The following is a 19,947-nucleotide window of genomic DNA, read 5'->3' on the forward strand; positions in this document are numbered from 1 at the left end:
CTATCAAATAACATGTACAGGTACTTCAAGCATTGTCTAAAATTGAATGTGAATATGTACATGTAATGATGTACGTTTACAATATCTCATTGAGCGTGAGACTCACGCATTCTACAGACTTGACATTTAGTATGGAATATTTTCTCGCCAAATTCGAGGACTGGGCTGGAATTTCGGACTTTATGCAAAATTGTTCTGTTATTATCAAAATCAAATGTATAGGGGTTTGAGGTGATATTTCCTAAACTTCGTCAGCAATTGGCATTTATCACATTTGAAATACACTTGCAATGTACAAATTTTTGAACATGGGAGGAGATTGCTCTTAAAAGTGGTACGTACTCAGAAAGTTTAAATGACCCCCCGGGGGTCAAATGTTATAAACTTATGATACAAAAACAACTGCGCGGATTTCTGGTTGTCCAATGAACTCACGCTGCTTCTTTGTGTACAGTAAGATTGTAAGGGCCATTCAAACTTTCTGAGTGCGTACCACTTTTAAGAGCCATATTTTTAAAGCTCCTCCCACTTTCAAAACTGGTAAATTACAAGTGCATTTCAGTTCTGATGAACACTTATTAGTATTAAGGTTCAGTAAACATCACCTTAAACCTCAATAAATTTGATAATAACAGAATGATGTTGCTCAAATTCAGACATTTTACCCCCACAAAAATCCAATTCAGTCTCCTTAAAACCGCAATTTTAGGATAATTCACTACATTATGAGCGCCATAATGTAAACTAATGGAATTTGGAAAGCACATTTTCTATCAAAAAATTATGTTACACCATCTCCCGACACACCCCGATTAATATTTAGTCCGTGCGGTTTATGCAGACCCCTTCCAGACCAGTCTTGGAATTTTGCAAAAAAATATTCCATACTAAATATCAAGTCTGTATATACAAAAGGTCTAGTACCAGAAAGGCTAATTACCACGTCTAATAATCATATAGTCTAATGTCCATTTAGTATAATATTGTTTGGTCTATTAACCAGTATGTCTACTGACCAGATAGACTAATAACCATTTGGTCTAATATTTTTGGCCCCCACATATATGTGGGGCTTATGTTATCATCCAAATGGTTGACTGGTTGTTTGTTTCTTTGTTTCTTTGTTTGGCTGTCCGGGCGGAAGCAAATTCATTAATCCACTGTGCAGCTTAAACGTAATAACCTATCAACTTCAAACTTGGTTTGGTGATTGGTCATGGTAGCTTGATGTGCTGTATAGTTTTCTGTCATGTTATTGGCATATTTATGAATATTAATGAGCTTATTTGCATATTTTGCCTACATTTTGCAGCTACATTTTCATTAATTCACTCTGCAGCTTAAACGCAATAACCGATCAACTTCAAACTTGATTTGGTGATTGGATATGGTGGCCTGGTGTGCTGTATAGTTTGTGTCATGTTATTTGTATATCAATGAATATTAATTAGCTTATTTGCATATTTTGCCTATATTTTCATTCATCCACTCTGCAGCTTAAACGCAATAACCGATAAATTTCAAACTTGGTTTGGTGATTGGATATGGTGGCCTGATAAGCTGTATAGTTTTGTGATATTTACGAATATTGATGAGCTAATTTGCATATTTTGCTTACATTTTCATCAATCCACTCTACAGCTTAAACGCAACAACCGATCATCTTCTAACTTGGTCTTGTGATACATGTAGTATATGGTGGCCTGATGTGCTGGATAGTTTTGTGTCATGTTATTTGCATATATTTTATTGATATTAATGAGCTTATTAACATATTGCATATTATTTGTTGTTTACACACCTTTGGGTGGGGGCCACCTTAATTATGAACCTCGTAAATTCTAGTATTATTAACAATCTGGCCTAATTACCTTTGATTTAATAACCGTTTGGTCTATTAACCGTATGGTCTAATAACCAGTTATAATCTAATACTATGTCGTGTATTTGCCAATTCATCAAAAAAATTTGTCTACAACTGGTTACGGGCTGTAAATATATGTAAATGAGACGGGCACGTGTATAAACATACTACATTCATCAAATATAGTGTACCCAAAAAATTAAGAAGAAGACATATGCGGCCTGCATGTATTGAAAGTGACATTTGCCGGGCTATTTGTTCTTCTTTCCGGTCTTTACAAGGTATATAAATAATATAACTGGTATAGGCTTATCATGCATCACCGGGGGTGCCACAGGCATGGGACATGGGCCAGTATGAGTTATCTGTCACTCCAAACTTTAAAACGAAATAGGTTTCTATGGGGTTGACCCATAATTTTCATGTCAAAAAGGGGAGGGGCCTTTGAGGTCTGTAAAGGGGTGGCCCCGAAAAAATTTCGCGATTTGCATCAGCCCCCCCACAAGTGTTTGTGAACGGTCCCTAGACTATTGGGTTTTGGTCTAAATGGTAAATAGGACCAAATGGTTATTGTACCAAATGGTAATGGGACCAAGTGGATGTAGTAAAATCTAACAAATTCTCACGCATCATCAAATTTAATTTAGGGATTCATTCATGAAAACCACGCTTATACCAGAACATTTTGTGATACTATACTATTTCTTCATCATATACCATTATTTCTCCAACTGAAATCCCTACTCAGATCAGCCGGTCCTAAACGCTGGGCCATATCGCCGTTGTTTAGTCTCAAACAATCAAGCGCGCCGTTAGGTAGCGCCATGTATGTAGGCATATATGAATGTAAATTATTGACCAAATACAGCCAAAAATGGGATATTTAGACATTAAAAAGTCACTTCTAGGTAAAAACTTGCACTCAGTTGCTATTAATAATCTACATACTGATGTTATATAATATTTTCTTTCTGATTAATACAGATTGTACATAGTATTAGACAATATTAATATGCTCATTTTGATTTTGTTGATTTACGAAGTATTGCAAAATGCAATATTTTAAAGACCCCTCATAATAAATTGGAAAAAGATCCCACAATAGAAAAAACATTTTCCTATAGTCAAAGGATGGAAAATGTTTATCTAAAAAGGTCATATCAAACTCAGCCTGAATAAAGGCAATAATTAAGTTAGAAATTAGGTAAAATTTGCATTTTTTCTCATTTTCGACATTTTGAAAATATGGCTATATTGAGTTTATGAAAAATCCACCTTAATGAAATTGCTGGCTTCTGCAAATTTGTGAGGAGATTCACCAATATATGTATTTTTAATGCCAATTTGTTTGGGACCTGTTGAATTATGGAGTTTCTTACAATATTTCCTTGAAATGCGATGAAAAACTGCTTTTTAAAACATATTTTAGGTGATTTTGGAGAGATTTTAGGGGGTGGTCATATTTTTTAACGGGGGGCTCCAGAGAATTTTTTTAGTGTCGTGATTGAAAAGTGTTATCAAAACCTATCAATGTCCCAAAATATTATTGATGGCAGCCGACCTTCATCTTTCACGTCTGCAGGAAATTAAAAAATATGCCACTTAAATACTCGGGCTCCCGTACAGGCTTTATACCAGTTGGAAAACGGCTTCTGACAAAACATGAAAATCACTACCCTTAAATGCCGACTTGTAGGCGTAAGTGGCTAAAAAGGGTACCATTTTTTTGCAAAAAGCTTGAAATTGATACCCTTATCACGGCCCGCGCGGGTTAGCAAAAACAATCGAAGTTAGCAAAAACTGATTGAAGTTACCAAAAACAATTGAAGTTAGCGAAAAGTGTTTGAAGTTAGCGAAAACAATTGAAGTTAGCAAAAACTGATTGAAGTTAGCAAAAACAATTGAAGTTTGCGAAAAGTATTTGAAGTTTGCAAAAACTGATTGAAGTTTGCAAAAACTGGTTGAAGTTTGCAAAAACTGATTGAAGTTTGCAAAAAGTGATTGAAGTTTGCAAAAAGTGATTGAAGTTTGCAAAAAGTGATTGAAGTTTGCAAAAACTGATTGAAGTTTGCAAAAACCTGATTGAAGTTTTCATGTCCCTCATGGTACACCGTAGTAATCCATGTGAACATGGATCTTTCATAATGAGCATTTACTGATCTAGTCAAGAATTTGTACAAGATTAGCGAATATTTGTTTGTTTTGAAAATGGGTATCCATTGAACATTTCCTGGTAGGTATATCAATAGAAAACACGCTAATTTGGCCTTCTTCCATGAAAATAGCACATGAAAGGTGGGTGACATAATGATTAACAACCATGAGTAAGAGTCATACCTGGACAGTCACGCTCTTTAAACGCACCAGTGGCTTACTAAAGGGAATTAATTACATCCGGTCATTTCAAATGTTTAGTTTTAGTTTTGCTTTTGCTTTTGGTCACGTGGTTTCCTATTATCCTGCCTAACCTCTTGACTCACAAGATATCGAATTCTTTGTTTCTACCTTTTGTTAAAAACTGAACATTTGTATCAGGCAGATTCGGTTTTCGTTTCAGTTTCTTATAAGTGGTGTCAAGAAGAAAATTATTTGGTTTGAAGTTACCTGATCTAAATATATACGTCTAGCCCTTTTCTATTCATAGATTATCCATTGTATTTCTTTTGTTCAACGTTCTTCGCCCCGAGAGTAATGGAGGTGGCTAGCTGCCTAGAGACCATTATCAACACAATAGCTCAAGATAACTGTCTCGAGCAGAAGGAATACCAAGACATTCTAGAAATACTATGGCAAGGATCACAACATACATGTAGAATCTGAGTTAGTTACTAGTGTTATGGAGCCCCGTTCCCGATTTCATTATAATCGGATGGAGACACCATGACCTCGTTAACCTAACCTTTTAAACTATTTATGAGTCGGCGCATTGACGACTAAGCCAGCTTGGCAAAGACTGCCCCGCCCTTGTTGGGTTAGTTGGCTGGTTGACAACACGTCTTTAATTAGTGAGTACATTTTATACATAATCAATTTGATTTGTAGTAACTTGAAATAGAATTAAATTGCAAAGAAATTAATTTATTGGTTTCAGCTAGTCATTTTGTGTTTGATCTCGGTTTCCTCTTTTGGCGTTTAACGTCATAATACTAGTCTCGGGTAGAATTACGACTGGAACAAATGCATTTACAGCTCGATTCATATGCAAATGTTATACGGCAAGAGAATATTATAGAGGGCTACTGCAGCCCTAATAACAGTAATATTTTATTTTATTCCAAATTTCAAATAATATTTTATATAACACCTCTGGTGCTCAATTAATAAACATTGTTACATTTATGCAAATTATAATTTAATTAGCATAACGAAGTAATACTCATAAATAAAAAGTAACTGTTTCGTTGTAAACTCAGTACATGTATATAAACTTGCCATTAGTTTTTAGAAGGAAATCTGTCTTTATCCTTGCCCAACCCAAAAACGCTCAACGGTCCATGCAAATTAGCTACTAGGCAAGAACCCTCGGGATACTACCCAACCAGGGGAGCTTGGCAACTAACCCGCGGTACTCATTACAAGCAGAGAGTTGATATTCTTGAGAGGGCACTCTTTTCACGTGGTTTCTTTTCCAACGCTAAAAGATCTATCGATTGATTACGTAACTGTTATGAATAATTTATTAGGTTTTTCAATGCAATCGCCTCGACCCATTAATACATACTATCTGTATTATCAAAGTACTTAGAATAGCAATCCGGTGAATTCACTGAACTACGCCATACTGATGGAGTTTTAATGGCGCTTAATGGCGTTTCTCCTCTCCATACACAGATTAACAAATACAATAGATGAAGGTCAACACGTATGACCTCATATGTGTCATGTTATATGTGATGTACACAAACCTGAATAGCATAAAGATCAGTATTCTTTTTTACGTTGCTAAATATTACTAATTATATATTATGACAAAATATTGATATTATGACAATACGGTATATACATTGTATACAAAACGACTAATAGATCCTACTATCATGGCGTCAGGTCAATGTTCATCATATCCCGTATGTTTCTTAAAATTCATTCATATTTGAGACAAATTGCTGTGCCCACTTTATAGGTACACAGGTGGATCCGTGTTTTATTTTTTAATTTTCATTTCTTTTTAATGAAAGAATTAAGGTTTTCCACTTCACGGGGTCCACAAATGCATTTACAGCTCGATTCATATGCAAATGTTATACGGCAAGAGAATATTATAGAGGGCTACTGCAGCCCTAATAACAGTAATATTTTATTTTATTCCAAATTTCAAATAATATTTTATATAACACCTCTGGTGCTCAATTAATAAACATTGTTACATTTATGCAAATTAGAATTTAATTAGCATAACGAAGTAATACTCATAAATAAAAAGTAACTGTTTCGTTTTTAGACTCAGTACATGTATATAAACTTGCCATTAGTTTTTAGAAGGAAATCTGTCTTTATTAGGGTGATTCACACAAAATTTAATTGGTATTTTTCAACGGGACACCCCCTCATTTTGTTCATTTTGATAATAAAATCATACCTGCAAAATATGAAAAAAATTCAAAAAAGTTTAGAGGGTGCTACCGGTCAATGAACTTTTGTACACAAAGTCAATGGGATTTATGAGCCATTTTCTTTACAACACAAAAAAAGCCATGTTAATTTTCCATGATTGTGCCAAAAATATTTGATCATAGTGTGAGTAATGTCCTTAAAATAAATGCTAAAGAAAATTGTAAAAATGTTAAGGGATCTAAAATGAGCGTTTATTGCGTTTCGACAGTATTTTTTTGAGACATGAGAGCACCTCAGACCTATCGAATTGCATTCTGAATACGAAGCATGTCTTTCTGATATCAAATAATTTTCATTTTTGAAAATCACAATATAATACAAATTTTATGACAAATTATAAAAATTTGATATTTTTCAAATTTTGATATATAACAGTCCTCGAAGTAAATTATATAAATCTAATGATATATTCTTAAAGTGTATGTAGCAGGGAGGAAAAGCCGACGGTCAATTGAAAATTTTGACCTTTCATATTGAAGATATGGATTTTTTCCCAAAAAGACCTAATTTTTTGGGTGTTTTTGGAAAAAAAATCCATATCTTCAGTACGAATGGTCAAAATTTTCAATTGATCGTCGGCTTTTCATCCCACCTACATACACTTTAAGTATAAATCATCAGATTTATAAAGTTTACTTCAAGTACTGTTAAATATCAAAAATATCAATTTTAATGATTTGCCATAAAATGTGTATTAAATTGCGAATTTCAAAAATCAAAATTATTTGATATCAGAATGACATTCTTCGTATTCAGAATGCAATTCGATATGTCTGATGTGCTCTCATGTCCCACAATAAATACTGTCCAAACGTTCATACCCCAGCCCTTAACCCGCTTTCCAGAAAATTGCATTTTTTGTGAAAACTGTTACATTTGGGGCAAGGCAGTTGCTGGAACAGCCAAAATATTATGGTACTTGGCTATTAGCACAAGGTGTAGTTTTGAACTGGCCACTATCCAATGTTGTGACCCCAATTTATATACATTTCTTTTCAACCATGGTGAATCTAATCCTTCCTGTGGTCATTCAATTCAAACAATACAAATCTTCATCAGGTATGGCCATAATGACCACCCCTGATACAGATGTATGGATTTTGATAGTTACTATTACATAAGATTTCAAAAGCTGGTATCACCATTGGGGTAAACTAATATGTGAAGAATTTTAATATTTTTTTATCAACAGTTCAGTTCAATAAGGTATAAATTTGGGGTGCCTGGTGAGATTCCAGGGGATATCCCAGGGTATTCTTTTCTTGAGCTACATTCCCTCTGTCACTTTTGAAACATTTTTTATTATTACAGTCAATTATGAACTTTAATTTGGTAAACACCCATGTTTTCACAAAGTTAGGTATATCATTGAACATTTACTTCAGTTTTGCAAGCCTGGTAGACTTTTTAGGCCCTGAAATAAGCGTTTAAAAATTTTTGACAAAAAATCCCATTGACTTTGTGTACAAAAGTTCATTGACCGGTAGCACCCCCTAAACTTTTTTGAATTTTTTTTCATATTTTGCAGGTATAATTTTATTACCAAAATGAGGAGGTGTTCCGTTGAAAAATACCAATTTCATTTTTTGTGAATCACCCTAGTCTTTATCCTTGCCCAACCCAAAAACGCTCAACGGTCCATGCAAATTAGCTACTAGGCAAGAACCCTCGGGATACTACCCAACCAGGGGAGCTTGGCAACTAACCCGCGGTACTCATTACAAGCAGAGAGTTGATATTCTTGAGAGGGCACTCTTTTCACGTGGTTTCTTTTCCAACGCTAAAAGATCACGAATTTTGGTGGCTTGCAAGTGAAAAGTGTAAGCACTCATTTGAAATTGGGGTTGGAAGATACCTTCCCCTAAATAACAGCTAATAACAGTATTGCGAACCTTTAGCATCCATGGTTCGATGTAGGGAGTCTTTCCTATTCAGAGGATATATTGCAATTACACACCTTATTGCCTTTTAACAATAACCAATGACACTAGCACGTAATTCCAGTCAAGCACCAATCTTTAATCCTATTGTTGAAGAGAATAATAAGCTTATACTTATGTATAGCATTAGTAAAAAGCTTAAGTCTTTGTTTGCTTTGGCTAAATCCTGTTCAAGTGGTGGGCTAACCAACAATTGACAATGAGAGGACGTAATTTTCCTGAACCTCGTTCAGTTGGCGATGATTTGAAGTGACCGCCAATTATGACCATTTGATATTTAATACCAGCAATGTGGAAAAACAATAACCAATGACACTAGCACGTAATTCCAGTCAAGCACCAATCTTTAATCCTATTGTTGAAGAGAATAATAAGCTTATACTTATGTATAGCATTAGTAAAAAGCTTAAGTCTTTGTTTGCTTTGGCTAAATCCTGTTCAAGTGGTGGGCTAACCAACAATTGACAATGAGAGGACGTAATTTTCCTGAACCTCGTTCAGTTGGCGATGATTTGAAGTGACCGCCAATTATGACCATTTGATATTTAATACCAGCAATGTGGAAAAAAAAGAAAAAGTGCCAAAATAATGTACCCTTTTACGGAAGGAGCAAATTTTAAAAAGTTATAACTCCGCTTCTGCAGTACGAATGTCAGCGGCGAATGTCAGGTTATTATTTCCCAGTCTTTAAAAAAATTGCAGGCAGAGGTGGGAATCGATCTCGGTACCTCCCGGTTAAAAAGCACTGTGCAAACCCACTAAGGCAACTAAATATCTGTTGTGAGATGCTTGACATTAATCTTTGATATTGCTTAATGGAACAAATCGCGGAATTAAATTAGTAATAAAAGAAGTATATAGATTCTTATTTAGCGGTCAAATTGGATAAAAGGGGAAATATTTGTCCCTGCTCTAAAGAAAATATAGGTTAGAAAATTATCAAATAAATTTAAATTAAAAATTGAGATTTTATATTTATTTCTTTCACGAGGCGGCATTATCACAGACAAACACTGTATAAGCTAAAAACTCGACCCTCATCACTACATGCTGTCATAGCTCAATGGTAGAGCATCAGACTGCTAATGTCAATATCGTTGGTTCGAGTTTTAATTTTCATTTCTTTTTAATGAAAGAATTAAGGCTTTCCACTTCACGGGGTCCACAAGGGTGATACTAATTTTAATGCTATATTTTCAAAATGAATACGTGTTCCCGGTTGGCTCTATAGCGAATTTACAGAAAAGTTATTTCTAGTACAATGCATCGTCGGACTCTAGCTGAGAGCGTAGCCTAAGTCATTATAGACTCCAAGAATGGCTCTCCATACATAAATGAACAAATACGAAGGAGGGTAGTCTCCTCCGTGGCCAGTTTGATTTCGATGGAGCGAAACCAAATTGGCTGCGGAGAAGACGGGCCATTTTGCTATGCAAATGAGTCAGTGTCGTAGCCCTGATTACAAGTCAAGAGGCTGGGGTTGCAACTCACTTTTCCTGCTGTGACCTACCCATAACGGGGAGTACCAATGAACACTGCGTTACTATATTTTTCAAATATCTGGTTAATCAAATTTGTCTAAGATATACATTTCATGGTGTTGAAACAGATCGTAGTCCAAACGTTGACAACTCTTTGTCATTTGCATTATTCATTAAACATACAGGGTGAATACACTCCAGCGGATTAACTATGCAAGTGAATAACCTACCAATCCACTTGAAATACAGATGATGTCAATTGAGATCAATTCTGTATTGATTTGATAATTCTGGCGTCTGATGAGGTGTTTTTTGTTTTTAATTCAAGAAAGTAAATGTTGCCATTTAATTTCTTTTCTTAAAAGCTATTATATCTACATATTTTGGTGCAAACAATTTAATTTTGCTCAACGTATATGTAAGATAAACGGTTCAAAACAAACCATTACCAGAAATAATGGGCGTGTTGTTCATGAATGGTTCAATGTTAGTTGGTTTGAGGTTTCGACCCCTATCGGGGTCTCAACCTCAAACCAACTAACATCTCACCAGTCATGAACAACACGCCCATTATTTCTGATAATGGTCTGTTTCTCACCCTTTATCTAGTATAGTATAGTATAGTATATTTTATTCACACACAAATCGTGGCCCTCAGGCCAAATTACAAGTGGTTTACAATATTAAAAACAATTAAACATTAAAAAATACAGTATGAATATTAACAAGGAAAAATACAGCAACTGCTGTTGATAGAAAATAAAATATTGCACTTATTCAAGACATCATTCAAAAACATAATAAATACACACCATTAAAAGGCTAAAATTGCCTCAATATTTCCATACTTAAAAAGTCAGAATATGCAAAACAGTTCAGGGCATTTAGTTATTCAATAAATTGATCAAGTATGGAATAGCGCTGTTTTTGAAACGATCGGTCCTTGCATAAAGTTGAGAGATTTGATTTGCATTGCGAAGGACCCTGCCATGACTCTCCAGTCTGGTAGGAGGGATGAGATCTTTTGTTCGAATAGAAGCAGAAAGCCCTTCGGCCAACTTACGACAAAGGTCCTCCCTCCTATCAGCTAGAGAGTCTAGCTGGCACAGATTAAGAGCGTTATCATAACTATCATACAATTTTCCCAGAACTATTTTGCAAGCTCTTTTTTGCAGCTGCTGCAAAGTATGATCTTGAGTTGTGGTGAGTGAGGAATGCCATACTACATCCGCGTATTCAAGTAATGGTCGTACATATCCTTTGTAAACTGAATTCAATTCCTGGGTATTAAAACCAAACCTTTTTAAAATCCTAAGCATATTCAACCGACGATTGGTTTTGGACACAATTTCAGCAATGTTTCTATCCCATTTGAGGTTGTCCTGCATCCAAATACCCAACATTTTTGCCTCAGAAACAAAGTTGAGAGGAATGTGATTGATGTTGATAACATTATTGGGTGGATTCCTCTTAAAGCAGACCTGCAGGGCTTGACATTTCAAAGGGTTAAGTTTCATATTATTATTGGCAGACCATTCACTGAATTCATCCAAAACATCTTGAATTTGGCTGGATTGGGGATGGATACAGTTCTCAACAATTGTTAAATCGTCAAAATATTTCCAACATTTTGTTTTGGGCACACTACTTGATACAGCATCATTGATTATAATCTGAAAGCCTATTGGGCCTAGTATTGTACCTTGTGGGAGACCTCCATTTACAGTTTTGTAATCAGAAAGAACATGTTTATAACGAACACACTGTTGTCTGTTGCTGACAAAGTCAGACAACCATGGCACAATAGACTCACGGAACCCCATATGGATAAATTTCTCCATAAGCAGAGTATGGTCGATCAAGTCAAATGCTTTTGAGAAATCCGTGAGTATCACTGTGCCAACGTTGCTGGCCTTGTCAGCGCCTTGATGAAGAAAGTGAAGCATGCTAATTAAATAATGTGAGGTTGACACACCTTTGACATTACCAATTGTTGGTGGTCAATTTTATGACTTACATCTTCTAAAACCCACTTGGATATAAAACCCTCCCCAATTTTTTGCAAAGCAGTCAGTAAGCGAGACAGGACGTAGCTTCTCAATGCTTGGCGGGTTTGTTTTTGGCATTGGAACTACAATGGCCTTCTTCCATTGAGAAGGGACTACTCCCTCAATGTGGGAGGTGTTCAAAACCTCTGTTAAGGGAACACTTAGCTCATAGGCAAATTCTTTAACCAACCTTGGAGGGAAGCCATCCGGCCCACATGCTTTACTCCGATTTACCTTGCTGAGCTCAGCATACACGTCCCAAGGTTATTGAGGTGGTGAGTTTTAAGCAGGTAAATAAGAGGGAAGCTTTGTGTTATCCAGAGGATTGATGTTGGAACAACAATTCATTGATGCTGTTACCAATACTGACATGATCAGAATTCTGAATACCGGGGACATATATGTTGTGCTCAGACTTTGTATCATTAGTCATGACTTTAATTTGTTGGTGCCATTTACTTGGGTCCTTATGTTGTAAATTCCTGACAGAGTTAGCGTGATAGTTGATTTTAGCTTTAGCAATTTCACGTTGAACTTTATTGCGAAGTTGACACCATTGAGTTTTGTCTTCAGCCAGAAAGGCTGCTTGGCGTTCCCGAATCAATTTTTTTAATTCGGGGGGTAATCCACATTTTATCATTATCATGGTTCTTTACTGCGACATGTGGGAAGAATGACTCCATTGCACTGTTAAGATGTTCATAAAAGGCATCCACCTTTTCCTGCGTATTATTGGCTTCAAACACATTAGACCAGTTTTGATCTTGAATCCAGGTGCCAAACTCCCTGAATTGGGGATCTTTAAATGTGCGAACAACTCTGACAGCATTTTTATGCTTGCGAGTGATGGAAGGATTGGGTTTCCAAGCAATGCATATGTGGTCACTCTTACCCACAGGTGACATAGGTAATGGATCTGAATAAAATTTACTAAAGTCAGTCATAATCAAGTCAAGTATAGCTTGTTCACGAGTAGGAAAATTTATAATTTGTTTTAGATTGTACGATCTTGTTATCAGATTAATGTTCATTCTATTGAAATCACCTAAGATGGCAAAACTAATGTCCGGATATTTAACATGTAACAAGTCCATTGATTCAAGTAGGTGTTGCCGAAGAAGATGTTCATTGGGGGAGTCGGTGGTGATGTACACTGCACTAATACATACAAAAGAAATGTTTAAATTTCGCAGTGCAATATTCACGAGGAGAGAAATCGAGCATGGCAATCTATATTGAAAGACGTGGTTTACAAAATCGAATAAGCCAGGGCTATTTTAGCTGTGAAGATATATAGACCATCGAAATATATGCATTCGACATTACAAAAGGGCGACTATTGTAACTGTAGAAGTGTTAGAAACAAAATCGATTCAAAAAAAAAAAACAAGTAGAAGATAGAGGGAGAAGGGGTGTGTGTGATGTGTGGGGGGTGTGTGTGGAGGGGATTGTGAGTAGGAGGTAAGGGGGTAAGGGCAGGGAGAAAGAGAAACAGATGGGAGAGAGCATTGAAAGTGAAAAGAGAAGGGGTAGGAGAGCTCGAGATAGAGGATATATCGAATGTAGCGGAGGAGTGGGGAGAAGGAGACACTTAGGGAAGAGGTGGTTATATAGGTGGGGGAGGGGAGCCCCTTCTTAAAGAGGTATGGGTTGTGCTTACCGGGGATAATAAACTAATTCATAATCAAATAATCTCCATGCATCGTTTATGTTTCATACAAACAAACAAAGCCAAAACCCAAACCCATCCTTCAACATACGCGCATGTATATGATTTCTAGGCCTAGAACTCGGAGTGTAATATGCCACCTTCGACAGAGAGCATCAACTGTCGTCCGCGGGGATAGATATCCGATATCAATCATGATAATAATTATGTTAGCACAATAGGCTATTGTATACTTCTGGTTATATACCCTTTACTGTGTCCTCCCAGCATAATAGTTTTATGATTGCAGACCAGATCTGCTCTACATTTTAATCCCTTGATTTTTGGTTTCTGAACAAAAGAGAAACCCAAACTAAAGATTTGAAATGAGGGAATGGATTACAGAAACTTTACTAATTACAATTACAACTTTTACGACCTAGTGAATGGGAGATCTCTTCAAGCTAGCTGTATAAGGCTGCGATCACATAGAAGTATACTGTATACGGTATTCGCTATTTGCTATACGAAATACGCTCATTCGATCAGGCTGAGTTCACATGAACTAGTATACTCCTATGTGAACTCAGCCTGATCGAATGAGCGTATATCGTATAGCGAATACCAAATACCGTATACTTCTATGTGATCGCAGCCTAAGAATAACAGTTTGCACGGCATCATTTTCATTGGGCCTGCCAGTTTTACATTTGTAACTTGCAGCACACGCGGATAAAATAACACCTTCTTGTGTTTGGAACGCCTTGTACTGCATTAACGGGAAGAATGTGATGTGTTTTCACAGTACGAGTGTGTATGATTGATCTACGCTGTGTTATACATCGACAGCACAATGTTAACGCAGCAAATGAGACATTTGCATTGGGGCGTTTAATCGTTTCGTATTTCATAACAATACTCCCAGTGTCAGTTTCCCAGTCCCCTATTGGGCTACTCCAGTTGAAATCCATACACCCCCATATGGACTGAGCCATGATCTTCATCTTCAACATAGGGAGTGTGAATTTCAAGTGGGTTTACCTGAATGGTTGTCTCCATTTAAAAAATACAATCCCTCGTTGTGAACGGTAAAGGCCATGTCTTCCTTGGATTTCAATTGGAATACAATAGCCTATTGTTACTTCTAATGTCTGGCCGGTTAGTACTATTGACTAGCTCGAGAATGTAATTAACCGTCCTATGTGGAGATCAACCTAGTCGTAATCGTTTCTGTTTCTTGAAGCGCAAGTTATTTCTTTTCATTGGTTTAGACCGAAACCAACATCAATACAATATACAGTTGAGATGCTCGGCAGGGCAACAGACTTGAATGAGGTTAGATACGAATAGGTAAAACAACTCATTGTCAAATACAGATCTATGTAAACGTGGGTGGTTGTCTATTTTAGGAAATTCCATATAAAAAAGTGCGTGATCGATTTTAGATTTCCAAGAAAATAAGGTTTCTTTACCTATCTTACTTACCAGGATTCCGCGGGCATCCGTCGCATGGTTGCCAATAATAACTATCACCATCATTTGTCGTACATATGAGTTCACTGAAAACAAATATTTATTTACTTTTACGTAGCAGGAGACAAAACGTGATTTAAGCTTATACAATGATAATCCTTCCACACATTCCATAGCACAGAGTTGGGACTTTAACGCATGCATTGACCTTCGGATTTGGGATTAAAGGTCATTTGGGGTCACTTTCGGTCATTTACGAAATACCTTCAAAATGCTACTTTTCGCACAAATTAAGTAGCACAGTGTTAGGACTTAGAAACATGCATTGACCTTAGCTATTGCACACACGATGAATTCCGATTTGGGGTCAAAGGTCATAGAGGTTACTTCCGATCATTAACGAAATAACTTCAAAATGTAAAAATGTTCTCGCACAAATTAAGTATTACAGAGTTAGAACTTACAAACATGCATTGACCTTTAAATTGATTTCGCATTTCAACTAAAATCAAGAGTGCCACATTTTTCCATTTGTTGGGACAGCAGAGCGAGAAATTCATCGTGATTTCCGATAACACTACGTTGGCTTACACAAGCCACTACGCGTGATATTTACGCTCTCGTCTGGGTACTTTTCTAGTGCCACTTTTTAGGTACTGCTTGGTACTCAGCTGCAACGGACGTTTTATGTCAAAATGGGTTAACTGAGAGTTTGTCCAAATTTTTGCTTCTTGCTTCTTGTGTGTTATAATCATAACGATTTGTCACTACACGCGATTTACATTGATGTAATTAACTTCAATATTTGGGCCAAAAAGTGAAATTTCCTCTTTCATTCGCACTATATTTGGGTAAAATAATAGAAATAAAAACTGCTGCTTATCCTTTACACCCAACAAATGTGTTCTTGGAAGTAAAAATTGGTGGTTTCAGTGCTCCTTACCCATTATTTAGTTTTGTACTGCCTCAAAAACATTATGTGGGTGTAAAGGATACATCATTATCCTTTGTTTCTATAATCTTCATTTATTTGTTTATCCATACAACAAGTATTCATTGCCAGTCATCTATGAAAACTACTTTAAAATTATAAGTTAATTTGATATTATAGCAGATACTTTGATTTCTTGGTTTTGCACATGAATACAAAATTAGAAGTCAGACTAGTTATCCCCACTTTGATGTTAAACAGGTTTTTAGTATTTAGCTATTGATAATAAAATGTCAAATAAAGATGTGCTTTTTGGGATGTTGTTGCTGTTCCGTTGCTGTTTTTTTTTTTTTTTTGTCTACATATTATGTTTATTCAGATTTCAACAACTCTTCCAAAACTGTTGTACAGGAGCCAACCGTTGTTAATCCGTGATGAATCCACACTTTGCCATGAGCGTACGCGAACGCAGGTTGGAAGTGCGTATACACGATACGCGTTAGCGCGGAAAATTGGCCATGTCTGGAACTTGTGTGCGCTACATGTTGTTTTCTTTATTTTGGAGGTAGCGGCTAAACATTATCCTTTTATTCTTTACCTCTTTTGCTGCTATCAACATGGGTTCTAACCCCCATGTACATACCCTCTGAAGTACAAGGTTGCCTAATATCTCAGTCCTTGAAGCTTCTGCAAGCATACTTTTGAAGTCTATACCCATGTTTGCAGGGTCAAGGAGTCCAATAAAATTACTAAGAACAGCACAGGACACAAAGTTCCAAGATGGCTGCCACTGAATTTTAAAATGGCTGCCATTTAAATCAATGTTGCCTATATCTCAGTCGTTGAAGCTCTAAGGAGCATGTCTCTGATGCATATGCCGTGTTGTCGGGATCAAGGATTCCAGCCAATACATTGAGGTTTTGAAATCCGCTTGCCTTCACATTGGCCAGCGGTGGGTGAGGCGGTGAGGGCGCTTTTTCAAAATGGCATCACTAATGACACAATAAATAATCAACGACATGTCTACTACCTAAACACAAGAAGTATCAAAGCCTAAGTAGTACTACTACTCCTGATAAACATGTCGCTGCTCAGTGCCACAAGTGGGTAAGTGCAATAGCTGTCATGTGAACATTTGGCAATAATGTATATTGTATTCATATACACATGGCAGCTACACATGACAGCTATTGCATTTATTCACTTGGGCACTGAACAGTTGATGTCCCAACTCCAAGATCAACAACTAATCCAATCATATTCAGTTACTCTATTTGTAAAAGGATTAATTACAGGAGATTCTTCAGACGAAAAAAAAAATGAAACGATAGCTAAGAGTAGCTTGATGACGTAGCTCCCAGTTGCTGATTGGTGCTGGGTTTACTGTACTGGTGATACTGGTGTTGATGCAGTAGCTCCCAATTGCTGGTTGTTGTTAAGGTATTCAGATATTGGTGTTGATAAAGTAGCTACCAATTGATGATTGGTACTGGGGTATATATCTACTGCTGGTATTTACAATTGGCAATTACTGATTGTTGCTAGGTTTAGCTATCTACTGTTGATATTGGCGTTGATGAAGTAACTTCCTATTGCTGATTGGTGTTGATGAAGCAGCTTTCAATTGAAGTAAATGTTCATTGGCGCTAAGGTAGCCATCTACTGCTAATATTGGTGTTGAAGAAGTAGCTACCAATTGCTGCTTGTTGCTGTGTTAGCCATGTACTGCTGATATTGGTGTTGATGAAGTAGCTTAGTTTTGCTGATTGTGTTGATGAAGTAGCTTTCAATTATTCATTTGCGCTAAGGTAGCTACCTATAATACTGCTGATATTGGTGTTGATAAATAAGCTTTCAATTGTTCATTGGCTCTAATGTAGCCATCTAATGCTGATATTGTTCTTGAATAAGTAGCTTCATATTGCTGATTGCTGCTAGCTATATACTGTTGATATTTGTGTTGATGAAGTAGCTTCCAATTGCTGATTGTTGTTGATGAAGTAGCTTTCAGCATTATTGCTCATTGGCTCTAAGCTAGCTATCCACTACTGATATTGGTGTTGATGAAGTAGCATGCAATTGCTGATTGTTGCTAAGCTAGCTTTCAACTGCTGATATCCGTTTTGATGAAGACATATTGCTGATTGGCACTGACCAGTTGCGGGATGGTGTTGCTAGAGGCCGTAGATTTAGAGCAACATTTCTTTGGAATGTTCTTGATAACGAAATTGTAGCCCCCGCCAAATTGTGACGCAGGCCGCCTCTCCTGTTGAGTGAAGGCTGTTCTTTATTGACACTTTCTTGCTCGCTTCCTTGACTCCCCTTTCGTACCACCTGCGCTCCCTGTCTAAAATCACAACGTCCTTGTTCAGGCACTTGTTGTCGAAGGTTTGATTCGTGCTGTCCAAATGCGTATACACTGCAGAGTCCCCACAACTGGTGCTGGCACGTCTGTACTGGTACATATGCTTTGCCAAGGTCTGTTTTGTTTCTCCGATGTACAAGTCCTGGCAACTGTTGACCTTGCGTTCATTGGCATAGACAATATTGCTCTGCTTGTCTTTGGGTGGCCTGTCTTTTGGGTGAACCAGCTTTTGTCTCAAAGTGGTTGACGATCCTACAAAGTTTTTCTAACAGATTTGACACGTATGGGATGGTAATGTTCTTCAGCGCAACAGGGAGGCGGCCTGCGTCACAATTTGGCGGGGCCTACAATACCGTTATCAAGAACATTCCAAAGAAGTTTGCTCTAAATTTAAGGCCTCTGGTAACACCATCCCGCAACTGGTCAGTGACCAATTGCCAACAGACCAACAGACGGCCAGAAGATGCACCTAGGATAAGGTGGGAAGCCGTTGCCTCTCAAAACCGTGAGTCCAGTTGAATAGTTTAAAGAATCTAATTTTATTTAATTATACCTGGATAAATGACAACCTTTACAAACGTACTGCTGATATTGTTGTTGATGAAGTAGCTTCCAATTGGTGATAATTGCTGGGATAGCCATCTACTGCTGATATTGATGTTGATGAAGTAGCTTGCAATAATTGCTGATTGGTGCTGGGTTAGCTATCTACTGCTGAGCTGATATTGATGTTGATGAAGTAGCTTACAATTGCTGAGTGGTGCTGGGTTAGCCATCTACTGCTGATATTGGTGTTGATGAAGTAGATACATATTGCTGATTGGTGTTGAAAAAGAAGCTTTCAATTGTCCATTGATGGTAAGGTAGCTATCTACACCTGCTATTGGTGATGATGAATTAGCTACCAATTGCTGATTGTACTGGGTTAGCTATCTACTGCTGGTATTGGTTTTGATGAATTAACTTCATATTGCTCATCTGGTACATGGCAGATCAGGCTGATCCAAATATTCCACAACCCAATGCTAGGATATGACAACCAATGCTGGGATATGACAACCAATGCTGGGATATACCACAACCCAAGGCTGGGATATTGAGGATGGGAAGCTGGTGTACCATGACTGAGAATAACTTAATGCTACAGGTGTTGATAGACATACTGGTGCAGGAAGAGGAACCTAAAGACCGCGAAGACGGAGAGGAGGAAAAAGAAGAGGGCTATGAAACTGTCAATTTAAGAGATGTAACTGTTATTGGGAATAGCAACATGAACACCGACACCCTTTTCTCTGAGGAGATTTTGAAATTGGTTTGATTTATTGACCATAAACCAAGGGTACCAAGGTATACACTTTCAAGGGTATCCATCCGAAAAATCAGCCTCACATGAATCTCAGAAATTAATAAATCGGCAATAATTGGGTTTTCCTCAGAGAGTCATTTTAAAATTTATGTCGCCATCTTGCAATTATTGATCCAGGGATATTTATAATGGATACCTTGACACTGAAAACATAGGTACAGACATTAAAGCCATGCTTCTAGGCGCTTCAAGAACGGAGATATAGGCAATTTTAATT

At 37.0% G+C, this 19,947-nt stretch overlaps 1 protein-coding gene across 1 annotated transcript in view; it reads right to left on the reverse strand.

Annotated features, from left to right (window-relative positions):
* Positions 1-19,947, reverse strand: part of LOC140144997 (uncharacterized) — a 42,869-nt gene that overhangs the window by 14,093 nt on the left and 8,829 nt on the right. Inside the window, exon 6 of the mRNA XM_072166790.1 lies at positions 15,081-15,154. Within this exon, the coding sequence (XP_072022891.1) occupies positions 15,081-15,154 (74 nt within the window). The remainder of the gene's footprint in view (positions 1-15,080; positions 15,155-19,947) is intronic.

The sequence above is a fragment of the Amphiura filiformis genome, unplaced genomic scaffold (genome assembly GCF_039555335.1).
Source record: "Amphiura filiformis unplaced genomic scaffold, Afil_fr2py scaffold_111, whole genome shotgun sequence".
NCBI classification, from domain to species: Eukaryota; Metazoa; Echinodermata; class Ophiuroidea; order Amphilepidida; family Amphiuridae; genus Amphiura; species Amphiura filiformis.